At 44.2% G+C, this 27036-nt stretch overlaps 1 protein-coding gene and 2 pseudogenes across 5 annotated transcripts in view; 2 read left to right on the top strand and 1 right to left on the bottom strand.

Annotated features, from left to right (window-relative positions):
• Nucleotides 1-27036, bottom strand: part of FAM13A (family with sequence similarity 13 member A) — a 359592-nt gene that overhangs the window by 83220 nt on the left and 249336 nt on the right. Inside the window, exon 1 of one of the 5 annotated variants that reach the window (XM_062199868.1) lies at nt 10432-10703. The exons of the other annotated variants lie outside the window; for them this stretch is intronic. Within the exon in view, the coding sequence (XP_062055852.1) occupies nt 10432-10460 (29 nt within the window). The 5' untranslated portion in view covers nt 10461-10703. Of the gene's footprint in view, nt 1-10431; nt 10704-27036 lie in introns of those variants that run through there. 5 annotated transcript variants of the gene reach the window in all.
• Nucleotides 16509-16643, top strand: LOC133766166 (U2 spliceosomal RNA; annotated as a pseudogene).
• On the top strand, nt 24365-25992 carry LOC133765787 (protein CBFA2T3-like; annotated as a pseudogene).

Below are 27036 nucleotides of genomic sequence, written 5' to 3'. Positions count from 1 at the left end.
CCATCCCACTCACCCAGCTAGCTCATCTCTGGATGCCTGTCATAACAGCTTGCAATGCCTCTGAAATTGCATGGGGGTGAGGGCATGTATGTGTGTGTGTGGGGGGGGGGGCGGGGAAGAGAATTAGTGTTCTTACTTGGGGTGCAGGGGTGAGTGGATGTGTCACTTTCTCCTGCATTTCTTTTATCTCTCTACAGTTAGAAGGTAGAACGAGAGCCATGACTGCCTGCTAATGGGCTGACACTGCACTTCCCAGAGGATCTAGGGCTGGGACGTGGGAGAAATCAAAGACCAGAGTGCTCATTTTCCTTCTAACATGTATGTCACGTTCACAAGCCAACTGTTTTGAAAAAAGTGGATCCCTGAACCTGGCATTTGGCCAATCATTAACTTGATGGATTCTATCTAAAAATTTTTCTTGCATCTGCTCGTTCCTCTCCTCCCCACTGCCTTAGTCTTCAGAGGGACAATGCTCCATTTCCCTGCTGTCCACACAAGCTGATCCTTGGCCTCTGCAGCACCCATGCTGCATTCAGGGTAAAACCCAAATGCCTAACTCGCTTCCTAACCTCAGTCCAAGAATACAGCTCTGTAGAATTCTCTCTGCATTTTCTGAAACTTAAAAAAATTTTTTTCAAAAAATTATTTTTAATTTTTTATTTGAAAGGCAGAGAGAGACGAGACAGAGACAGAGAGAGAGAGAGAGAGAGAGAGAGAGAGATAGTGCACAGTACTATCACCTGCTGGTCTACTTCCTAAATGCTTGCAACAACTGGGGTGGGCAGGACCAAAGCCAGGAGCCAAGAACTCTATCCAGGCCTCCCATGTGGATGGCAGGGCCACAAGTACATGAGCCTTCATCTGCTATGTCCCAGCATGTGCCTTAGCAGGAAGCTCGAATTGGGAGCAAGACAGGATTCAAACTCAGTCACTCTGATATGGGATGTGGGCATCTCAAGTGTTGTCTTAGCAACTACACAAATGCACATTCCTTGTAGTGCATTTTTGTAACTGTTAGGACCTGTTGTTCCCTCTGTCTTAAATGCTTCCCTTCTCTCTCTCTGCTGGGTAAGTACTCCACTCTTGCCTCAACTGTCATCTGCTCTGGGAAGCCAGTCCCAGCACCCTGGAGAGGGAGCTGCTGCTTCTCCCATCCCCAAGACACCACTCATAGCTATCCCGGAGGCTGAGCATGCAATACTTGTCTCACTTCTAGGATTTGTCTCTACCTTGCTACTGTTAGCATGTAGCAAAGAACTCAGAAATATGTTTGCTTAGTAAACGGCTGCTGAATAAAATCAGTGTCATCAAGAATTCACTGACTGCTTACACTACTATTTGATTAAATATTATGAAAACATATAGTTTATAATTTATAAAAGGAATTTGGCCAACTAGAAGCAGTCACAGACATCTGTGCATTGATTATTTCACATTAGCTTATTCCCCTCCATCAAGACTTTTATGCCATGGGTTTGCCCTCATCCTTACATTAAGCAGAAAGTCCTCATTTCTTGTCTTCAACCACACAGTTACAAAGTGGGAGTTCTGCTACTTGGGCTGCAGTGAAAATGCTGGACCCTCTGTGGGTTCAGAGAACCCAGACAGGGGTATGTGCAGGCAAGGTAATGTTTGACCATGGCCTTGCCACATGCTGCATCTGTTTGTTCTGGAGTGAGAGCAGCCAAAGAAAATAATTTCATCTCATGGCAAATCCAAAGATTGTCGGGGACTTACAGCAATTGTTGATTTAGTTCCCAAACTGGTTGCGAGGCAGCTGGAAGCTTTCATCTGTCTTAGAGAACTTCTTCAGAAAGCGAGGTTTATCATTATTACAGTTGTAAAAAGATTGCCTTAGGGAGGCAGCCACTTAGAATATCAAATGTAGTAACACTTTCTTCTGGGGGTTCATATTAGCTAATGAGGGAATTATTTCTAGAACATTAGCAAGAAAATTCTTTCTAATCTTCATCCACTGGAATAAAATCAAAAGAATCTGAGGACACTGGGAGAAGAGGGAAATAAAATAGTAAATTATTTTTGCTAAGTTCTTTCAAGAATTGTTTTTACTATACATTTCTTAATGGCTTGTTACACAGTTTTTATATGAGAGCTTTGTATTTCCCAAACTGCTGACTCTGCAGAAGGCAATCAAGTTATCTTGTCATTCTCTCCATAAGGACAGCCCCTCTTCCATGGAGTACTGAGCACAGACAAATGGGTCAAGACTGGTTTCTTACATCCCCATGATCACACTCTGGTTATAGGGTGCTGAGTAACACACAGATAGTGGACAAAGACTTGATGTCGACCTAAGCTTGGGCTTTCGGAATTCCCATTACCACAGGCAAGACCTCCTTCAATCCATGTTTTTTCGAGTGCGTGCTACCAGAGAACATCAAAAGGTTTATGGAAAATGGCACTGGGCTGGCACTGTGGCTCACTTGGTTAATCCTCTGCCTGCGGCGCTAGCATCCCATATGGGTGCCGAGTTCTAGTCCCGGTTGCTCCTCTTCCAGTCCAGCTCTCTGCTATGGCCTGGGAGGGCAGTGGAGGATGGCTCAAGTGCTTGGGCCCTGCACCCGCATGGGAGACCAGGAGGAAGTACCTGGCTTCTGGCTTTGGATTGGCGTAGTTCCAGCCATAGCTGGTAATGCAAAACCTCAGAAAAGGCCACAATGGCTCTGCGACTGGGTTCCTGCTATCCACGTGGGAGACCCGTACAGCATGCCTCGTTCCAGGCTCCTGGCTCTGGCCTATCCCAGGCCACTATAGACATTTGGGGGGAATGAGTTAGCAGATGGAAGCTCTGTGTGTCTGTGTCTCTTAAATAAATAAGTTAAACCCAAATTCTTTCAGAAAAAGTGGCTTGGAAGGTGCAGCATTTGCAGGACTGGGCCCCCCACGAAGCACGCGATGGCACTAGGGCCAGGAGGCAGGCTGCTGAGCTTCTGTTAGGTCTTAGGTCGAGGACTTGAAACAGAAGCAGAGTCATTTAGGAAAACAGGACACCGCATTTCAATGGTCTGCTCTAGGTGGCGTTTGGTTTCTAATTTTAGTTGCAGGAGCTATTTTCACCCAGATGGTAAAGTTACTTTGCTTTCCAACATCATTTTGCTGACTGTAAAATATTGACGTGTTTACTGTCTTACACTTTTTAAGAACGCTTCTTTTAGTTCCACTCTTTTAATAGGTGTATCTCTGTATAAAAAAAAGGAAGTGCATCAAAAGTAAAATGATTTGGAAGGTTTTTTTTTTTTTTAAATTTTTTTTTTTGACAGAGTGGACAGTGAGAGAGAGAGACAGAGAGAAAGGTCTTCCTTTTTGCCGTTGGTTCACCCTCCAATGGCCGCCGCGGTAGGCGCGCTGCGGCTGGCGCACCACGCTGATCCGATGGCAGGAGCCAGGTGCTTCTCCTGGTCTCCCATGGGGTGCAGGGCCCAAGGACTTGGGCCATCCTCCACTGCACTCCCTGGCCACAGCAGAGAGCTGGCCTGGAAGAGGGGCAACCGGGACAGGATCGGTGCCCCAACCGGGAGTAGAACCCGGTGTGCCAGCGCCGCAAGGCAGAGGATTAGCCTGTTGAGCCACGGCGCCGGCTGATTTGGAAGTTTTAAAGTGCACTCACATATTCTTGGACAAAACAAAATTCAACTGTCATCTTATGTGAAACTGTTATGATTTCCTTCAGTGTAGCATATTGTGTCACCTGAAAACATTTATTACAATCCGGAAATTTTGAAGCATGCATTAGAGATCCAGTTTGAGGCAGGCCTATTAAAAAGGATTAATGAGGGCCGGCACTGTGGCGCAGTGGGTTAAAGCCCTGGCCTGAAGTGCCAGCATTCCATATGGGCACCGGTTCTAGTCCCTGCTACTCCACTTCCAAACCAGCTCTCTGCTATGGCCTGGGAAAGCAGTAGAAGATGGCCCAAGTCCTTGGGTCCCTGCACCCATGTGGGAGACCCAGAAGAAGCTTCAGCGCAGCTCCGGCTGTTGTGGCCATCTGGGAAGTGAACCAGCAGATGGAAGACCTCTCTCTCTCTCTCTCAATGTCTCTACCTCTCTCTGTAACTCTTTCAAATAAATACAGTAATTCTTTTTAAAAAAAGAATGATTGGATGTAACATTGTTGTGAACATTTTCTAATAAAGTAAGTGCATCTATTCTCTAATCTTTAAACTATTTTTCAAATCTATGCTTCAACAGTTTTCTAAATACAAAGTAGCCACTACTTATACTAGGAAGAGGAGAGTTCAAGCACCTTTTTGTTTTTAAATATCAAAGATAAACTCACCTTTTATGATTAAGTCTGAAACTCACTAGAACACAACAGGGTAGAACTAATCCCAGATAGTCATAAAATAGACTTTTTATCTACTACCACGAAAAGAAGAAACAGAATATGGAACTTCATGTTGTAATAAACAGCAATTCAGTTTCCTCTGTGGGTTAGCTGGTTTTTTCTTTTGAACAACAACAGATTCTTCCCTTTCACAGTTTCCAATGTGAGAAAACTGTCATTAATCATCACTTTTGTATACAAATAGTTATTTGACAATCTGCATACAATGTTGCCCATTTGTTTCTACTGACTTGACTGGGCAAATCATTCTGTCTCCCTGGGTTTCAGCTGAATCATCTGAAAATGGAAGAGATGACTTAGATGATCTCTAGGGAGCCATTTGGCTCTAAAATGGGGTCTATATTTTCATAACTCTCAAAAGTTTATCCTGCACATGTTTATAGAAGCATTATTCATAATCGCCACAAGATATCCATTAATTGAGGAATGGATGAACAAAACTTAAAAAATGCGTATATCAGAATAGTATCTGGCCATAAAAAGGAATGAAGTATTGACACCTGCTACAACACAGGTGAACTGTACAAACAGTTATACTACAGGAAAGAAGTCAGTCACAAAAGGTTACTGTGATCTGGTTCTATAACTTCATTTATACAAAAAGTTTGGAACAGGCAAATCTATGAAGACACAAAGTATATCAGTGGTCACGCAGTGCTGCGCTGGAGGGCTTAGCATTGAAAGCCAGAGAGTGCAAGGTTTCTTTTTGGGTGATGAAAATGTTCAAAAATTGATGTTTGCACAGCTCTGTGACTATACTCAGAGCCACTGAAATATAGGCTCAAGTGAATGAATTGTAAGGGGTGTGAATTATAGCTATATAAAGCTGTTTTAAAAAGCTATTTGTGGCTCTTAAGAGTAAGTAGTCCGGATTCTAGTCCTGGTTGCCCCTCTTCCAGGCAGGCTCTCTGCTATGGCCCAGGAAGGCAGTGGAGGATGGCCCAAGTGCTTGGGCCCTGCACCCGCATGGGAGACCAGGAGAAGCACCTGGCTCCTGGCTTCGGATCAGCGCGGTACGCTGGCTGCAGCGGCCATTGCGAGGTGAACCAATGGAAAAGGAAGACCTTTCTCTCTGTCTCTCTCTCTCACTGTCCACTCTGCCTGTCAAAAAAAAAAAAAAAAAAAAAGTTATCTACACTAAAAAAAAAAAAAAAAAAAAAAAAGAGTAACTAGTGTATTAGAAGGTTTTTATATAGCACACACAATTTCTTTGGCAGTTTATTCTGATCAGCACATACTAATGTAAGCATCACAGGGGAAAAGCAGAGTGAGAAGTTTTGATAGTTTTAGGAAGTTTAATTAGGTGCAATTTTCAGCGACGTAATATGTAATGGAGTGCAGTGACAGCACATCACCTCAGCACGTCAGGCGCTCTTGCATTCGTGGCATTGAAAGGATATTGCAAATGTCAGAATGCAAGCAAACAAAAGGGAATATACTCTTTATATCTGATAATTTCATCACTTACCAAAAAGATCCCATTCTTTAACTCTACAAATTCCTCCATACAACAGGTACCTTGGGTGGTATCATGTGATTACGTGAATGATGAAAATGACCTGCTTTAAATGATACAGCATGCTAGCCATCAACATCCAGATGTTTTTTGATACCAAGTTTAATATCCTTCCACTGCTCTGTCACTGGTTAGTGCCAAATACCTAATACCTCCACCCTTTCAGGGGTTTAGACACGAAAATCTCCTTAAACCGCAAAAATCTCCTCACGTTTGCTCATTTTGGCTTCTGTATTTGGAGTCATCAGTAAAGCTGTAGGCTCCATTCGTCATGCAACCGTCATGTGAAGGGATTCCACAGGTTCTATTAGTTCTTGGTGACTGCTTGTTACTGCCAAATACCTGCCATATTGGCAGTCAAGAACAAACTCAGAGACACTGCCCCATACCGGTCAGCCCAGGTTTGAATGAGGTGGTTTTTAACGCCCTCTTAGACTGCGTGAGTGGAGCAGGACAAGCAGGGGTAGCCCTTCTGGCTACCAAAGCACCAGCCAGTGAGAAGTGAGTGTGGGCTCCCAGGTGAGTTACTGAAGGCCAAGCAGTAGGGGGCTCTCTAACACCACACAGAAGACTCACAAGCTTCCCCGGGGGCTCCTTCCCTGGGGGGGTTCCCTGGTGAACTCCCGGCACCATCCCCATGTAACCTGCGTTCATGTGTTTGCGAAAGGACGGTCTAAAGACCTGTGCTATGAAAGACCACAAAGATTCTGCTGAGAAGACATTGTAGTGAAATTTTCAGATGTTTCAGGGCCACTAAAACATGTTAGTCATGGGGCTTTGAGTTGTCTTTGAAGACTCACTACAATGTGGAATGATGTGCTTCATTATCATAAAATTAATATTCAGTACTACACACTGCATATCATAATTTGTTGATGAAGTAATGAAAAAAGAATTACTTAGACATTATCAATCTCAGCCTCCCACTGCAGCAAATAAACCCAGGAAAGGATAGGATGCCACCAGATGAAAGCAGGTGCCGACGCATCAACAACACGAATCATCGGTGCTCATAAATTCACCCTCCATCATTATCTTTTGTGGCTATAAATTAAGCTAGGGGCTGTTGGGAAGTTAATCTAGCAAGCCAAAATATTGCTGTGAAAGTTGGGAGTTTGGTCACAGACGTGAGACTCACAATTAAGACTTGTATCTCGGCCTGCGGAAGTCTTTCCATCTGTACGAGTGTCTAACCTCCAGAGCTACATCATCACAGGGGGAAAACCAGGGAATATGAGCTGTGTGAAGGTTGAGGTAGCAGTGGGCCTGGGATCTGGTCAAGCATCCTGTCTCCTTAGTGACAGCAGACAGACTCAGTCATCTGAGAAAAGGAGTGGTATTTCCATTCCAGATTGAATACAGTCAGATTATTTAATATTGTATTCCTTGCAGAGGACCTTGTCAGATGGCAAGAATATCCATATAAGGCAATACAATGTGCTGAGTTTTACTACTAACTATAAGAAGCACTTGTAAATATTTTAGTATTAGAAAAAAAGCAGGGACAACTTAGCCACCTCAATAAATATTTAATAATACCCTGTCTTTAATTGAAGCCACTTGAAGGGAACTTTAAGCCCTGAGTACTTTATAGAAGGTCATACTCTAAACATTCAATCTACGCAGTTTTTCTTAAAGATCATGAGTTTCTAAACAGCCACTCTTCCCTGGAAACTGCAAATTATACTCAGTAATAATCAGCAAAATATATTACAGGGGAAGCAACTGTTTTGTTTCATTCTGAGTTTTCAACTTCATCTGCTATTCTCATCTGTTACAGATTAGCGGCAACAAAATATCTTCTATTTATTTTCCCAATGTACTAAGAAAGGATAAAAAGAGTAATTTATGGAAGTTATAAGGAGACCTTGAAGTGCAAACATGCCCTCTAATGAGATCCCACATTGACATGAGGGTAAATAAAGCATAGGGGAATATCACCCATCCAGGCAACCTCTGTTATTATGCTAATCACACTGTGCAGGACTCAAAGTGCCACGTGGTATTGTAATTGTCTGCTAATGCGGCTGCCTCCTCTCTAGCATGTGATCTCTTTGCACAGCCCATGTCATGATTACCCTAGGATCACTGGAGTGCAGTGTTGGTCAGAGAATAGCCTGTTTTGTCTGAAAAGGTAACACCGACATTTAGTCAATGGCAGGAAGCATCAGTCACGAAGGAGAAACACCTCGCGTGATGTCATGTTATTAAATATGCTTTTTGAGTGTTAGAGTAGTATGGTATTAGATTCCTATATATCCCAGCTGTCCATAGCTGTATACAAGTGGCAATCATTAACTCGAATTTAGATCAGTGTGTGCCCAAGCGTGGCTCATCTGTATCAGATATGCTTTTAAGGAGTCTGGGAAAATGCAGATTTCTCCCTGCTGCTTCCAGACTCGATTCACTGAAATCTAGGAAGAAGGGCAGCAGGAAAGACTTGATTTTAAAAGTAAGCTCTGCAGGTCACTCTCACGCACCTCGAAAGCAGTGACCTTTCTGTGCAATACAAGTAGTGAGCAGGAATTTCCTTAAGTGGCACTCAAAGCGTTTCTTTTACTCACCCACTCTCAATTCCGGTTCTAGTCTCTTGGTGCTCTTAAACAGAATGGAAGAAAGCACCAGTTCTGTGACTCACACACACAGAGTGCCAAGGCTCTGCTCCTTTCCTGCTTCAGGCAGGATCATGGGCAGGGGCAGCAGCTACCAGCAGGAGAGCTATGGGAATCCTGGTCACGGACACAGAGTGGGGTCTGGAGAAGCAATTACATGTAGGAGCAGGAAGGTTTTCTGCATAAATGCTTACATTCACAAGGGATCCTTAATGAAGAAACCCACACTACAGACAGGCATGCGCTGGAAGTGAAGGCTGTTGGGGAATCAAATCAAACCCTAAGAGCTAGGGAAACACTGTGGCCGTGAACGGGCATAGGGGTGACTGCGTAGTAACGCAAAGAAACAAAAGGAGGGATTCCGCATTCCAGAAGGCAAACTCCACTTATTCCTGGATTTATTCCCGATATGTTCATTAATAATGACAAACAATGCAAAATTCTGATTTTCTTTTCGCTTTTTAAACTGCCTAAACAATGGGTTAGCTGTATAAAGTCCTATTTTCTTCTTGAATAATCATTATCAAGTTGCTACTACAGAGGTCAGTCATAGTCAGTAGTCTTTCTTGCCTGGGATACAACTTGCATAAGACCTTTAAAAACTGATGTCATTATAAGAAAAAAGCAGCGCCCAACCTTACAATTAGACACTAAATCAAGGCTCCAAAAGGTGTCCATTAACACTGGTCTCTGGGGAGCTTCAAGCATGAGAACCTCCTCGCCGTGTTCATACAGAAAAATTTCAGATCTCTCCATAAACCACATTTTGCTTCCTTGGATCATTAGAAAAGGAAGTCTCTGCACATCTCCATCAAGTTCCCATTACAGTGCCCTCACCAGTGCAGTGAGAGAAAAACAATGCTGCTTTATCTCACAGTAAATAAATACCTGTAGGAACCACTCCACATATAAACATTTTTTTCCAGCCTGATTTTCACTATTAAAACAAATATTTAGTGCAATATTTGTGGCATCATTTTTAACGATGAAATTCCTTTTTGTCTAGATTTTTGTCAGTTCATAAACAAACCATATTAAGCACTTTCTACATCATTTTCAGGACTAACACCCTCGCAAATTTTCTCAAGTGAAGCATTTCAGGACTCAAATGTACTGTAGGTAACGCAGCTGACATTGAAATATGATCTTAGGAGTCACAAAGGTAGTTTGAAAAAAATCATAAAATGCCCTTGGGCAACTCTGCAACTTTCTCCGGGCCTCGGTTTCCCTGTTGTGAAAGAGGTAGACTCAGTCATCACGGGGGTGACCTGAACATTCCAGGACACGATTCTCTTATAACAAGCTCCTTTGTTTAAAACGATCTTTTCCTGCTTTCCTACAACTGCTCACCCCCCCCTCCCGTACACATTATAATCATTAATGAGCAAAACCAGAGCCTTCAACTCAATCATTCTTACACACCACGTTTTGTTTTGTTTTTGCAGTGTCATCTGTGTCACCAGTCCACTTATTGTGAAGTATGTACGGCTAGAAAAATCTCTGTCTGGTTCCAAACTCTGGAAGAGAGGGATCCTAAAAAAACATTTTAAAAAGGCCATCAGCTTGCCAACATCCTTTAAAATAGCCTTAGTGGAAACCCTGCTAAGAAGCTGATTGCGTTCTCTAAACCTCAATATATTCCTCAGGCTATACTTTCCTTTAGATTTCAGAGTATTTTCTTACAGGTATTTCCATCCAAAGGAAGACAGAACTGAGCACAGTGACCCAGGGAAACAGCTAAGAAATGGGGCAGAAATGGCAGCAGAGGAGTAGCACATTAGTGAAGTGTAAGAACATTCAGGACACAAGGGACTGTCCCCAGTCTGCAGCCCAGTACCGGAAGATGCCAAGTGCTGGCCAAGTTACAGGGCTCTCTACTGTCCGGAAAACCTTCGTACAGAGCAGAGCACAACAAAACCGACAGGAAAGAATGCTACCTTTGCAGAGGCATGATTTCGCAAGCCATTCTTGCATGGAAATGTGCAGGAGAGGCTCACAGCTGTCTCGTCCCCGGCCAGACCAGCTGGGCTGCCTGTGCAGAGACCGTCTTCTCCCAGTGGCTAAGTGGGCTGGGGCGCCAGGCTGCACCTCTCGGCTGGAGGAAGGACTCGCTCTGCAGTGTGCAGTGCGGTGCCGCGCTCAGCCTCCAAACTCTCCCGGGCAATGCTGTTTTATCGGCTGCCTCTCGACATGTACACTGCAGTCCACTTTGACCTTTTGTTCCAGGGAAGCAGCTGAATCGCCCAGCCAATCAGAGGGGCAGCTGCTGCAGCGCTAGAGCGCTCCTCCTCCCCTCCTCCTCTGCCTCCTCCTCCGGCCGCTCCTGCCGCCGCGGCTCCTGCTCCTCAGTGGGCTTGCCTCGTTCTGGTAACTTGAAACTTTCCTCTGAGCAGTTCCCCAGACAAGCCTGTCAGACAACCAATAACTGGAGCGAGAACGCAGAATCCTCTGCTTCTCCCCACCGCGGAGGCTGCCAGCAAGGAAACCCATTTGTCAAGGGAAGACGTTGCCTCTGAAACCAAAGCGTTCTGTAGCAGGCGGCCAGGGCTCTGCCGTGTTGCCTTTCTTCCTTAGAAAAGCCAAGTGCAAAAAAGCAAAAAAGCACAATTCGCTAGCCTTGGAAGGCGCGAGACTTTTCTAGAAGGAAGGCATGCTCCCAGACCCTGGCCCTACCCACATTATTTCCTGCTGATGTTTGTTTACACTGTGGTGGTGGTGACTAGTCACCACTGTGACATCATCCAGGGCGCAGGGCTGACACTTCTGGGGAGCACTGTGCCTGGGGGACCTGCCCAAGTTCTCAAGGGATCAGAGTCTACTCTTAGGGAAGTTAGTTTCCCTGGTTATTCTGCCTTTTGTTCTTAAGGAAATTGAATGTGTTCCTTTACACATTTTCCTCCATGGATATCAAGTACATTCTGAGGTTGTTTTTTGTTTTTGCATAGATAACACAAAGTCAGTTTTCCCCTAAGGTCTTCTAAATGCTTGTTAAATGGTCCCCATTGTCCCTGTAACTTCGACCTCAGTAATGAAAGACTTAGGTGATTTTTTGGGGATGAGATCACCAATCTACAGATCTCATACGCGGCAAGAAGCATCTCAGAAACACATTCACAGCGGATTCTTTCATGCCTTGAGAGTTCTCGAGCTCCGGCACAGCCCAGAGAATCACTTCTGTAGGAGAAAGGCCACAGAGCCCTGAGTCCATGGCATTCAGAAGCAAGGGGGCTTGCGTGTCATCCTCACCTGTGGTCTTTCCCAGATTTTTTCTATGGACCTCACATAATGGTGAATTTAGAACACAAGGCTCTGTTGGAAGATGTTCGTGTCCCTGTGCTAAATCTGCTTAAGGAGAATATTCTCCTTATCTAAGTCATTTATCACGTCCATGAAAATAGCTGAATCATCCCGAAACTATGTCCAGACTGTGATAGGCTATCAATAGCCAGAAGCAACCTCTTAGAACAACAGGGGTTAAGTCCAGAATGTATTATTGAAACTGTCCATATTCCTCTTTTGAGTCTAGATTGCCAATTCTAATTTGATTCTCCACTCACAATACGTTGGTTCTGTATGCTTACGTAGGTTTTATTTTTTGAAATGCCTTTAAACCTTGCTTAATACGTTCAATTGAACAACCATTTACATCCAACACATGAAATGAAATGACCACTCACAGTCGGTTCTGATTTCAAGCTTATTTGCTGGTAAATTAAGTCTTCCTATTAACAGTCTTCTAACATGCCACATTAGAGTTAGAATGTCAACAGTCTTTTCTTAAATCCGCTAATGATATAACTCAATAATAACATGCCTTTTCAAGTCTCTTTTTAAATCATAATTTCTGCTGTTTTGGTTCTTTTTTGTGTGTGTGTTACTTGATGAGCATTTATGAATTTGTAGTGGGCTTGCTGCCCCTTCCCTCCACCACACTGCCTGCCGGAGTCCTGGCTCCCCTAGATACCTCGGTCATTTCCACCTCCGACATCCGCGCCTCAGTTCTTCACAGTCAGGCAGGGGAGTGCCATCCCCCGGCCTCTGTCAGCTCTACGTTCTCAGACGCTGAAGCTCCTACCGCATTTCTGCTACCCTTCTTCCCTACGGAGCTCTCTCTGGGACCGCCCAGACCTCTCTCTCCCTGGTCTTCCACCTTCACAAGGAGCTTTCTCCTCAGCTCCAGCGGCTCTGCAATGTCTGCAGAGGCTAACTAACCTGCACCCAAGCCAGTTCGCATGCAGGTTGTCCAAACAGGGCATGGCCATGACTCTCAGCTGCACTGGGTTACTTCTAAAGTGGGTTCACCAGGATCCGCCACGTCTTCACCCTCTATATATCCTGCCAGCTGGGCTGTCTCTGGCCGGACTGCTGAATGTTGCAAAAGCAAGTCACATAGCCCTGGCAACTAGTTACACTACAAATTCATATTTAACCTCCGCATGAACCACAGGCCAGTGTGGCAACCTTTGTTCGTTATCTTCCCCCGGCTATTCATTGTACTCCCACAGCAAGTGCTGTGGCTCTCCAGTGCCACAGACCTGACCTTGCCCAGTCACCGCTGACCTCGCCTCCTCGCAGACTGACAGACTGGGCACCTTGGGTCTCCTTTGCCTGGCTCACCCTCCCATCCCTACCTCCCCTGGCCTCCTTTCACCTGGCTTCTGCCATGTCTAGAGGACAGGGTGCTCACGCATAGGGGCCAAGCCTCTCCGCTGTGGACTGGATCCCACTACTTCCTCCTTCCTCTGGAAGAAACCTGGTCTCTCCTCGGGTTACACCTGCCTCTTGCTGCCTGCTGCTTCTTCCCACAGGCATATGAGCGTGAAGAGTCTTCCCCAGCAGACTGACCCTCTGACCCTGTGCTGCACCCTCACTTCCTTCCCGCAGAGGCATTTCCCTCAAAGCTACCACTGCAGCTTCTGGCTCCTGAGCCATTACGCAATGAGGACTTCATCCCATGACAGAGGACTGTGGATGTCATGGCTTCTGAAATGCTCTGAAGGCCACCAGTGCTCTTCTGGTCATTAAATCTGAATACTTTTCTTAGATCCTCATCCTTTTCTGAAAGTTTCTTAGACACCCACCTTCAGTTTTCTCAGAGTCTTTGGTTCTCTGTGATCTTTCCTAGGAATTCTCCAAACTTCCCTGGTCACCATTCTGTCTTTCCTTGCCTTTCACTCCTGCCTCCAAGCCAACACTGTTCCATACAGGCATTCAATGGCTAGGGCTCTGGGATGCCACTGCTGGTCGGAGTCTCCCATGGACAGGCACAGCACACAAGGCAAGGACTGTAGGAGCTCTGAGCAGTGAACGCAATCGTGCATGTAAAACAGTAGTTCCTGGCAAAGTGCAAATGCTCAGTAATTGTTAGTATTACCATCCCTGGACCTCACTGTATCTGATTTCCAATTTTTCCTCCTCTTGTTCTTTTTGTTAACGATGCTCTCTCTCCTTATGAACCAGATTCAAATCATGAGTCATTTTCACTCTCTCTTCTTGCTTTGAGCAAATCTTCTGATTGCCTGGTCCTGTCTCTTTAATACATTTGCCTGGGTCATTTATCCTAATGTGATGACCTTCAAAAAGTTCTTCCTGCCTCCATTCACCCAATGGCCAATGCAGACATTTGCTATTAGGGAGAATTTCCTACCATGATTGTGATTTGATCACTCTTTTGTTCAAACTTTCAGTAGCTGCCAACAACCTCTTACATGAATCTCGATCCTTTTGATTGACTCCAATTCACCTCTTAGTTTAGTGGCTTACACTTCCGAAGTAAACAGCTCCACACAAACCTGGTCACTGTTTTCAAACCTGTTCTGAATATTCTTCCTTTCCATTGCCTCTGGGCAAAATTCTACCCATACTTCAGGCCTGGATTAGCTGGAAGACTCTCTTTCCCCTTTTTAATCTATATGACCCTTTGTATCTACTATGGCATTGACCTTTATTATACACCGTTTTAGGATTATCTGAATTTAGATATTATTTCCCTTTGGAAAGGGACAAGAACTGTATTGTTCCTACAGTCCTTCCACAGACATTGACTAACCCTTAATTCATTCAACCCTTACTCAAACACTCTTCTGCAGGTTCTTAAAGAATAAGTCTGTTGACTGGATTTGAACTTACTGGGAAATAGTTCTGTCTACTTCTTAACATTTTCCACTGTAGGACCACACTTAAGATAAACTAGATGTTTCATGTAAGTTCAAATAAGGGCCAGTGCTGACCAATAACTGACTTAATGAAATACCTAGTTACACACTGATGTGCAATCAGAGAGAGGTAAAAAGGATGATTCCACCCAACATTTCTGAAATATTTTCAGCATTCTACATCATCCAGTTTCTCTTAGGTTGTCTATTTCCTTATCCATACTTACACAACTTGCAGATTTCTTACATAACTTCATCAGCAGATTCCAAGTGTTTGGTAATATTTGTGTTTGCCCTTGTGCTATCAAGAGCAACAGTTGTTCCAAAAATTAAGTGGCTTCATTTGTTTTACTTTCAACAGCGATTAAAAGCAACCAAACAACCAATGACATTTCTTGGCCATATTAATTTGCTACAGAAATTGCTTTAAAATCAGATTGATTTGTTTCCTAAGACATTAAATTATTAAAATAATTCATTTCTTAAAGATTGATAGAGTAATTCTCAGGAAACAGTTCTTCCTCATAGTCTAGTCAATCTTTTTAAAAAAATTCACTAAGGACTAATGCCATCCATAAGATATCTACATGATATTTTTAAATGGCAATGACTAAATCTTATGTGAGTTTCTTAATATCATTAAGCTAAGATTTTTAGGGTGCTTACAAGAGAACTTCAACAAGTTCATGGAAAATAGAATTAAAGGATAAGTTTATTTTGGTGCAAAAAAATTGATATCCATGCATATGAGGGGTCTTCAAAAAGTTCATGAAAAATTTATATTTATGACAAAATTTTGCATAAACTTTGTGCAATCTTTTTGTTCAAGAATTAATCCTTTAATTCCACTTTTAAAATAATACCCTTACATAATTTAGATATTCTGGTGTTGTTGTACCAGATCCTATTAATTTATTTCTCCAGAAATCTGTGTTACAGCATAAGTAGGTTTCCGGGCTTGTCCTCAGGACAGTATCACTATAGATGAACATGAAATGCAGGAACTAGGGGAATGACATAGGTAAGGCAACGAGTATTTACCACAAATTTATGCTGTGCTCATATTAATGGTCATGTAAATGAAGAAGCTAATCAACATGGTATCTTAGACGGCTGGCTGACATGACTCAGCTTCTGAATCCCAAAGGATTGTTCAATTTCCACCATCCAATAGCCTTTCTAGATAATAAAGCAGACTTGCCCACTGAGACACAGTACCAATTGGCTACAAGAATAAAGAATCCTTCTCAACTGAGATCTGTATTTAGATGAGTGTATGTATATGTGTGTGTGTGTGTGTATTTTAGAGGGTTATACAGTTTTATATTGACTGCACATGAAGACACACATTGGACGACAAAAAATCTCTTCTGCTGCTGTGGTACAACACTGTTAGTGCATTTGTGTCTGCATATGTGTGTGTGTATATATGTGTCCAGTTGCATGTGTGTGTGAGTGCACTGTACATGTTAACATCATTGTGACAGAAGGTGTGGCAGTGAGGGAAGGATGTGGTAGGAATGGGGTGTTGAGAAAGAGGAAGGTAGAAAGAAAAGAGATGGAAAATGAAGCTTTAAATTGTATTCTTGTTTAAAAATTAATTATGGAAGTGGCAGATGATCTATGAGTGGCTTTTATGTAAAGAAATTAAAGTATTAATTGAAGAATAGTTATAATACCTTATAAGGAATTTATCTTAGGAAGAAAAACAGTAACATTCAAATCAGGCTCTCATAAATAGGGATAAGGACTTCTAGTTAGGTAAACTACCTTTTTCAGTAACAATGAAATAAATGTGCTTATGTTATTCAAGAGCAAAATAAAAATAATCAAACCAACACAGTTAAAATGTGACTCCTATTGCTTCTCGGCCTTTTGGCTAAGATCAAGTGTAAAATGTGACTCCTCATTAATTAGATTTCTCTATATTAGAAGATTGAAGAAAAAATATCTTACAGGAATACAAAATGACAGAATTGCTTTTCCAAAGCTATACCTCTTTAATTCTAAAGATATGTCTTGCTTTTAAAAAATGTGCATGGGCTTATCTCATTAAAATATGCCCGACAAAGCTAGATGAGCTCCTAATTGGTTCGCAGGGGTCACTGATTGAGATTCGAAAGTCCCAAGGAGCTGCCAGTGACGGGCAGAGGAGAAAGCTGCTGACGGTAAGGTGAGCTTCCAGGGGCTGGACAGTCCAGGGTGCTCCCTTAGTCCTCCTCCGCCTAACTGGCTCCAACAGTGCCCAGACAGGAAGGAAAGGTTCCCCAATGTTCAGGAGAAAGACTGAGCACCAATTTCAAGTCACAAGAACAAAGAAGCTAATCAGTGGCTTAGGATACATAAAGTAGCACAATTGCATAGAAACTCACGCAAGTTTTCTCTCTTTTTAACAAAAATGAATTTCCTGTAAGAACTGAGGGACTTCAATTGCTCCATAAAATGTCGTGAAAAAGAAATTCTTTGAGACAACTTACATAATTGTTCCCCAACTCTCTGGGACAGGGAAAAACCCAGTTTGCCAGATGGAATCTCGGGCAGCGACCTCTGCCAACAAGTCAGTGCTTCGAGCACTTCTTCCTGGAATGGGGCTCCCTGGGCATGACTGTCGCCCAATCTCCCGCGGGAGCCCAGATAATAGTGTTTCTAGTCTCACAAAATAAGTCAGGGCCCACAAACCAGCTGCCACCACACCTGAGATCAGCCGGAGACTGTCCCCATGACCTCCCATGCTGCTAAATAACATTTCCTGACAGCAGGAGAAGCCGGTTTCAGCCGGGCCTCCTCAGAGAAATGGCAACATTGTTCAGTGTGATATGGTAACTGACTGGCTGACTCTGAATCTGTAAAACATCAAATAAACTCCGTATGCCTCAGACAGGAAATACTGAGTATGAGCATACTCAGTGAGAACACTGAGTGTTCTCAGTGACAGCATACTGGCTGGCAAAATGAATTCACTTTACCATGCAAGGTGCAAAGTTTTGCTTTGAACCAATCTGAGAAAGGAAAATGTGAAACTCTATTTAAAAGGCAAGTAGGGAAAAGAGCAATTATTTGTGTCACCAAGAATAGGTCACACTTTGAAAAAAACAACATAGGATTAGTCTTTAAATGGTCAAATCCTCTATTGCATTTAAAGTGTGATTTAAAAAATGCTTTTAGATTCAACTTTTCAGAAAGTTGGGTTAAATTTTTCAATTGCATTAAATAACTGTAAATTCTGGTGTCCTCTCCCACCGCTCTTTATCTATGAAGCATTATTAGAATATATAATTAGATAAATATGTCATTTTTTCTCATTGAATTTTGGTGAAGAAATACATAGGTTGGAAAAAGAAACTTCAAATAAATTAGGAAACAAACCAAACTGATAAACAAAACTAATATGGGCCTGCCAAATGGACATGGAAATTAATTATTTACATAAAGAAAACACATTGCAGTAAGTATTTCACTATGTAAATCAAATCATCATGGTTCACACCTCAAATACACATGATAAAAATTCTAAATAGATGAAAATGAACTATTATTCTACAATCACCTTCCAAAATACTCCTTCAGGAAGACAACTTTTAAACATAAATCAACCCAGTTTTAAGCATCTGGAAACAGCCTAGTGAATCATTTTTTAACAGTTATGAATACTCCTGAAAATAGTATCATCCTAGATTTCAAATCACTCTATTGGAAATAAAGCAGTACTGAATTTGGTCAAAACAAGTGATGATGGAATATACACTGTTAATAAGAAAAGTTTAATTTCTTTTTTTTTTAAGATTTATCTCCCACATGGGCTCAGGGGTCTGAGTACTTGGGCCATCCTCTGCTGCTTTCCCAAGCACATTAGCAGGGAGCTGGATAGGAAGAGGAGCAGCCAGGACTTGAACTGATGCCCATATGAGATGCCAGTGTTGCACGTAGCGGCTTAACCTGCTGTGCCACAAAGCTGGCCTCGGTAAGAAAAGTTTACATGAGTTAGTTACGTCCTTCCTTTCTTTCGGCCAGAACCATCACTTACTCTTCTCCAGGCCCATTTTTCCCCTCCAACCATCTCCCATTTGCATTACTTCACCTCTGCATTCCAGCTTTCAATTTCTTAAATCCAGGATTTATTTTCCCAGTGCTCTACCCAAGTCTGAAAGCTTTGATTGCTGTTCACGGCCTACGAAGTAAAATCCAAATTCTACACCATCATCATCATCATCATCATCACCCTCTCTACACGTGAACCGGGGCCTAGACTAAGCCCCTTTGGCCATCGACTATGTCCTGCTTTCCACTACCTTTTTCCTGGCCTGGCATGCTCTCCCTTCCCCACCCATCTTAACAAACCTCGTCTTCTCATATGCCGCTGACTCTGAGGTCCCCAGTCAAGGGATTTGACCTGAGGAACTGACGTCATAACTGTAAGTCCAAAAGCAGTTTAGCCTCTCTGCATGGTTTCTCTGAAAATCTGACAATTACCAATCTGACAATTATCACTTCCTCCTTGAAGCATCTGCCATCCCAGATTTAAAGCAAAAACATTTTTCATATTTTAAGTCACACCATTTATATTTCACTGTAAAAAAATTTCAAAAATAGGCAAGCAGTATATGAAAGTAAAACACAATTCTATTGCTTACATAACTTGCATTTTAATATGATTCTGGATTCTTCCATTTTTTGAAGTGGTTCTTGATTCATTTAAAAATTTATTTTTATTTGAAATAGACACACACACAGACACACACAGAGGGGGAGAGAGAGAGAGAGAGAGAGAATCTTCTATTCGCTGGTTCACTTCCCAAGTGTCTACAACAGCCAGGGCTTGGCCAGTCCAAAGCTAGAAGCCAGGAGCTCCATCCAGGTCTCCCACACGGGTGGCAGCGACCCAGCTTCTTGAGCTATCACTCTGCCTCCCAGACGGTGCATTTGCAGGAAGCTGGAATCAGGAGTGGAGTCAGGACTCAAACTCAAGCACTCCAATATGAAACAATGTGGGCCTCAATAAGCAATGTCTTAACCACTGTGCTAAGGTCCAACCCTATACTCTTTCTTCTAAAAATGCAACAGAAACAAGAGGAAGCCATGTGAATTCATTTAGTACCACTGAACTGTAATACTTAAAAATGGTTAGATGGTAACAATAATTTCAGTTGCTATACAGTATAGTAGTGGTTCTCAAATTACTACCCAAGTACCCTCAGAGCTCCTTGAGACTCTTTTTGGGAAACCCACAAGGTAAAAATTGTTGTCAAGTAACACCCAGATACTTATGAATGTCCAGTGGAGTTTTCCAAAGGCCACAGATGATTGCTATGGCAACATACTTAATGCAGAAGCAGATATGAGAATCCAATCGTCTTCCATTAAGGTGGTTGTCAGAGTGTCACAGAAATGTAAACTGATGGGAACTTCTCACTATATTTTCTTCATTTTGGAAAATACAGATACATTTTGTAAAAATGTCTTTTTTGTTAAAATGAGTATTACTGTCATTTTAAGATAGTGATAAACATATAGTTGTGTGTTTCAGTTTTAGCTTCCAATAGAGTAAATATCAATATTCACAAATGACGTAAAGGAAAATTCTCTGTGTTCTCAGCAATGTTTTAGAAACTATCACGGTAGAATACGGCCTGGCTGTTAAGATGCTGCTTGGGAAGCCCATACATCTTACTGGAGTGTTTGGTTCAAGTTCTAGCTCTGCTCCTGAGTCTGGCTTCCTGCTAACGCAGACCTGGGAGGCAGTGGCAATGGCTCACGTGACAGTGTTCCTGCCACCCACACGGGAGACTTGGTTTGAGTTCTGGACACCCATCCTTGCCTGGCCCAGTCCTAGCTGTTGTGGACATTTGAGGATTGAGCCAGTGGTAGGGAGCTCTCGCGCTCTCAATAAATAATTTTTAAAAATACACCAAATGATCGTGAAACAAAAACTATTGTTGTTCAGTACAATTTGTTACAGGTTATTTAATAACTCTATACTGCTGAATAGTAAAGATGGACAAGAAGTGCAAAAATTAAAATACTGGGAACCAAACACCTTAGAAGTCTATCTTTCTGCACACTGAGGCAGATCTCCTTAGAATAATTTCCTAGGAGAATTAGTGTGATACAGCGGGGGTGATAGTGACCAAGTCTGCAGGAGCTGCACTTCCACCTCAGCAAATGAGTGCTCACCTTCTTCCAACCTCATAAACATTAACAGATACAGCTCCTCGTAGGCAGATTAAAGTTTCCTTGATTGCTAGTGAGACTATACATTATTTCATATGTTTATAAACATTTTATACTTGTTTCTGCTTCTGTGAATTTCCTGTTCATAGTTCTCATGTTTTTATCATTATTTTATTGCTTTTTTCAATGAAGAATATTACATGTGTTGCATATATTTGAAGCAAATGCTATTATTATGCTAATTACCATTTTTATTTTTGATAGTTCTAAAAGTGTCACACTGTGATTTTCACTCTTCACTTAGAAGCTCCTTCGCAGCACTTCTATGTAAAACAAATATATATTCCTAATTTCTTTCAGTAATTTTGCTATTTCACATCTATGGCTTAATATTTAACCCGCCTGGTGTGAGTTATAGTTCTAAAATTGTTTATTGAAAAGTTTGTCGGTTATTCAAGTCCCTATATACAGAAATAAAGGACGTGACGGGTCTTTAGGTAGTTTATGGAAAAAGCATGTGATGAAACAAACTGCGCACGGATTTCACATTTTTCTGTGCCAAAGTACACACATCCTTTAATTCCATTTTCCATGAACTATTTTGCAGTACACTAGCAGATGGCATTTATTTATTCCACGGCACCATGAAAAAGGTATCCTTTAATGCGCTAGGGATAGAGAAGTAAATGAAGCTGAAGTGCCTGTCCTGCGGAACTTCCAGTCTCATGGAAGGAACATATGAGAAATAAGAAAGAAAAGGTCAATTAGGAGCACAAATTAGTGCTTCTGTTTTCCCGCAGGCCAACCTGTTGGAGTCAGTGGGAGGCACTAGCTCTGTGATCCGAGGAAATACGTCGTCTCACAGGGCCTCACGCTGGATTGAATGCTCTGCTGCTGCCATCCTGAGAGTCTTCATGATTCTGCAACAAGGGACTCCCTGTGTTCACCTTTCCCTAGGGGAGGGGTGCCCACAAATGTAGATGCTGGTCCTGCCCATCAGATATACTGATTTGGAGGATAACGGTGAGGCTGGAGCTGGAAGCCTCACCATTACCCATTTGGATGCCATATGAATCAAGATGATTTTTTAAAAGCCACACAATTGAATGAAAGGGGTCAGGAGTGCACACAGGTCAGGAGATCAGCGGACTGAGCCTGCAGGTGCTCCCAACTTGACAGGTCTGAGAAAGAAGAAAGAAATGGTGTCCAGCGAGACCCGAGGAAAACCAGGAGAGTGTGACATTGCAAGAATCAAGCAAGCGTTTCCAAAAGGAGCGATTGGTTGGGTCAAACGCTGCTGAAAGGCAGAGGTATGTGAGCATGGTAACTGAGCGTGAGCATGGTAGCTGGCCTGGGGATTTGGCAAGACAGAGGCTGTTAACACGAACGGATCTGGGGGTGTGTGGGTTGAAGAAGGAAAAAGAGCAAAGGACATGAAGACGGTAGGCACATATAATCCTTCACCGGAGATCTGCCGCTCTATGGAAGAGGGATATGGTTCCTAGGGAACAGTTTTCCAATGCTGGGAGCAATTCTAGCCTGTATCTCTGCTGAAGGGGAGAGCTTAGCAAAAAGGGGGAAACTGATACCACAGAGAAGGGAGGTGATTACTGGGACACAGTCTCTGAGTGAGAGAGAAGGAATGGCATTCAGAGAAGTACCAGGGTTGACTCCAGAGAGATCCAAGTTCAGTTCATCCACTGTGACAGGAGCAGAGGCAGAGTATAAGGACAAAAGACGTGACCTGTTGGCACATCTGGGAGGCGGGAGGCAAGAGCAAGCTTTTCTGATTGCTGCCGGGATATAAGCTAAAGTCATTGGACTCTGCTGTAATATTTCATAGACCTAAGTCATGCTTATAGCTCTACTAAACTTAAGATTATATTCTCAGAAAACAAAGGAGGCAAAAGAAGATAAGTTAGGGTAAATCAGGTTTGTTTTTTTTTTTTTTAATTAGGTTCAGATTTTTGGCAAGGGATCAAAACAAAAAATATCAATGGAAAAAGAAGTCTTTGTAGCAAATGGTGTTGGACAACTGGCTATGCACACTCAAAACAATGAAGCTGAACCCCGATCTCACACCACATATAAGAATTACCTCGAGGGCCGGTGCTGTGACTTAGTGTTAAGCTGCTTTCTGCAGTGCTGGCGTCCTATATGGGTGCTAGTTCAATTCCTGGTTTCTCCACTTCTGATCCAGTTCCTTGCTAATACACCCGGGAGAGCAGAAGATGGCTCAAGTGCTTGGGCCCCTGCACCCACATGGGAGACCTAAAGCTACTCCTGGCTCCTGGCTTTGATCTGGTCCAGCTCCTGCCATTGCAGCCATTTGGGGACTGAAGCAGTGAGTAACAAATCTCACTCTCTCTCTGTCTCTCCTCATCTCTTTGTACCTCTGCCTTTCAAATAAATACATCTTTAAAAAAGAATTATTTCACAATAATTACCAAATAATAATAATTATTATTACCAAAGACCTAATGGTAAGAGCTAAAATGACAACAGTGTTAGAAGAAAACATAGAGCTAAATTTTATCATTTTGGCATAGGCAATGGTTTCTCAGATATGATATCAAAATCATAGCCAACAAAAAAAAGTAGATAAACTTTAACAAAACTAAAACCTTTTTGTCCTTCAAAGAACATATCAAAAAATTGGAAAAAAACCCACAAAATAGGAGACAGTATTTGTAAATCATTTATGTCATAAAGGTCTTATATCAGAATAAAGAAATCTTCCAAGATAACACTAAAATGACAAAAAATTCTGTCTAAAAAAATGAGCAAATGTCCATTAACACATGAAAAGGTGCTCAGCACACTAGTCACTAGGGAAATGACAATCAAAGCCACAAAGAGCCACCACTTTGCACCGGGCATGACGGCTTTAATAAAAATACAGACAATGGCACTGCGGGGGAAGATGTGCAGAAACTGGAATCATCATGCATTGCGGGTAGGAGTGCAAAACGAAGTGCATATTTGTTGTTCCTCAAAAAGTGAAACATTGGGATGGTGGTGTGGCATAGACTGCAACACTGGCATCCCATATGGGTGCTGGTGCGTGTCCCGGCTGCTCCACTTCTGATCCAGCATCCCAGCTAATGTACCTGGGAAAACCATGGAAGATGGCCTAACTAATTCGGTCCCTGCAACCACCTAGGTGACCCAGATGAAGATCCTCGCTCATAGCTTGAGCCCCGCCCAGCCCAATCCTCATGACCTTAGGGAGTGAAAACCGAATGGAAGATCTGTGTCTCTTCCTGTCTCTCTCTGTAACTCTTTCAAATCAATCTAAAAAAAAAAAAAAAGAGAATATATCTCAGAACTAAAGCAGCGATTAAAGAAAAAAAAGTGAAACACAGTTACAACACGACCCAGCAATTCCACCCACAGATGGCATTCCAAGAGACTTAAAAACATACGGAGGTCAGGCGTGCTGGCGGGAGAAGGGGGACGCTCACCCCTCATCAGACCCCCTGGGCTCCGAGAGCAGCGGAGGCCAGCGGCCTGAAGGCTCTGAGTGGACCGGAAGGCAGCTGCAGCAATGCCCGATTACCCGGGCGAGGTGAAGACGCAGCCGCTGTCCACGCCCCCGAGCCTGCCAGCCCCGCAGCCCACCGTGTTCCGGGGCACCACGCGACCCATCTCCTTCACGCCACACATGGCGAGGACCGCTGTTTTCATGGCCGCTTAAAGTGGTCCATGGTCTTTTTTTTTGTTTTTTGTTTTTTAAGATTTTATTTATTTGAGGGGGAGGGGGTCTTCTATCCGCTGGTTCACTCCCCAAATGGCTGCAAAGACGGGAGCTGCGCCGATCCGAAGCCAGGAGCTTCTTACGGGTCTCCCACACAGGTGCAGGGGCCCAAGGACTTGGGCCACCTTCTACTGCTTTCCCAGGCCACAGCAGAGAGCTGGATCGGAAGTGGAGCAGCAAGGACTAGAACCGGTGTCCATTTGGAATGCCGGCACTGTAAGCAGGGATTAACCTACCGCACCACTGCGCAGCCCTGGTCTGTCTCCGGTTGAACAGCGGCAGCCACTCGCCCACGGCCATCCGTGGTGCCCCTTCCACGCCCAGCGGCTTCAGCAATGGCCCGGCCTCGCTGTCCCCGCAGCAGCTGCCCCCGACCTGCGGGGCACAGCAGCTCCGCAAGCTCAAGTGCTTCCTCGCCACACGGCAGCAGCTCCGCAGTGACATCTCCCCGGAGATGCGGGAACGGGTGCGCACGCTGGTGCCGGGCTTGGTGAACCCCACGCCGACCACAGAGGGGTTCCACGCCAAGCTCCAGGAGGCCACCAACTTCCCGCTGTGGTCCGTTGTCGCGCCCTTCCTGTCCCTGCTGCCGCGTGAGCTCCTATGCTATGCCTGCCTGGCCAAGCAGACCCTGCCCAACACCTGGCCCAGCACGAGCGCTTCCTATTGGACGCCAGTGCAGCCTGTCGGAGCTCCTGAGCGAGGTCAATGAGAACGGCAAGAAGAGGACACCTATCAGGACCAAAGAAAACGGGTCGGACTGAGACCCACTGTACCCTGACCACTTCAGCAAGCGGCCATACACCCCGATCCCAGCCCAGCGCTACAGCCCCAGCAACGGGCCGCTCCATCCACCCTCCCACCCCGACTACCGCCTGGAAGACATGGACGTGTCGCACCGCTTCTGCCACACCTACCGCCACACCGACCCCCGGGAACTGCGGGAGCGCCATCGGCCGTCGGCAGTGCCCGTGGCGCGGCAGGAAGACGTGATGGACCACAGGCTCGCGGAGCGCGGGTGGGCGGGAGTAGAAGCACCTCAGCAGCCTGCTGAGCTGCATTGTGGACATGGTGGAGAAGATGCGATGGCTGCTCACGATGCTGTGCCGGTGCCAGGAGCCCGACCGGGAGGAGCTGCACCTCTGGATCTGGCGCTTGACATGATGAGCCCGGCGGCCACCACCACCCAACCACCCGGTAGCTCTGCCAGCCCCGAGGGGTCTCAGCTGGACATCCACCACAAGTTCACGTCCAGGGCCCTCTTCGGTTACATGCCCAAGGACACCTGGACCAGGACTGAGGAGGCTACCTCGTCTCCGCCCCCCAAGCCTCGGCCTGAGCCCATCTCCGCCCGGCCCGCCTCTGGCCGGCCTTGGCCAGTCTCCTTCCAGACTTCTGCAGAAGACAGCAAAAGATGACGATGGAGCAGCCTGGGCAACCCCTCCCCAGGGCCTGCGGGCTGGGCCTCCTCTCGGACACTTCCCTCCCACAGCACAGCGCAGCCCTTGCTCACCCACCCGCACCCTCGGCAACTCAGAAGAGGAAAGAAAGGCATAGGGAACCCAGGCCTGGGCACTGCGCGAGGCCCCAGCCCCGGCAGTACCACTAGCCCAGCTCCGGACCCCAACTCCGGCCCTCAATGGCCGGTCAGCCATGCGGGTCAGTATGAATGCATATAGCCTTCATAGAGGTCCAAATGATGACGACGACAAAGTCCAAGAGGTGTTTGCCAAATAAAAGCATTGAGAGAGAGAGAGAGAGAAAGAAAACATATGTCCAAAGACTGGTACAATAATATTAATAGCAGCGTTATTGTCATTGCCCAAAAGTAGAAACAGAAACCTTCATCAGTGTATACACAAGTTGTGCTGTACAAGGACAATGAAAGAATACTGGACTTAAGAAGGAATGAATTACTAATACATACTCCAGTGCAGGTGAGTCCTCAAGATGTATACCTAAGTGAAAGGAGACAGCCACAAAACACATGCCACAGGAAAAATCAAATCTGAATTGACCGCTATGACGAAGTGGGAGAAGGGCACTCCAAATGAGCATCTGGGGATGGGAAGCCATTGGGACACACTGGAAATACCGAGGTGGCAATATCGTCACTCGGGTGCTGGAGCAGGAACTACAGAAGAGTAAGGTAAGAAGACTGGCTGAGGCAGATTTCTGAAGGCCTTGAATGTTTTGAACTTTATTCCATGAGAAGTCCTCTTTGTTTTCATGCTACTTCTTCTTCTTCTTTTTTTAATGGGAAAGGGTTTATAGGTGGGGGAAACCCGACAGACTGGAGGGAAGGGGCAAAGAAGGAAAAAGAGAGAGAGAGAAGAAAGAGTCTAAGGAGGAGAAATTGAGAGAGAGCGAGAGTGAGACATACGCACACATGTTCAGGAACAGGTCCTGTTAACTTTTAAGCTCCTTCTACTATACTCTGTTGTTACCTATGGGCATGTTTG

This window comes from Lepus europaeus, chromosome 8 (assembly GCF_033115175.1).
Source record: "Lepus europaeus isolate LE1 chromosome 8, mLepTim1.pri, whole genome shotgun sequence".
In the NCBI taxonomy this organism is placed as follows: Eukaryota; Metazoa; Chordata; class Mammalia; order Lagomorpha; family Leporidae; genus Lepus; species Lepus europaeus.
The sequence above is the reverse complement of the archived record's forward strand: the minus strand, read 5'-3'. Positions and strand labels throughout refer to the sequence as shown.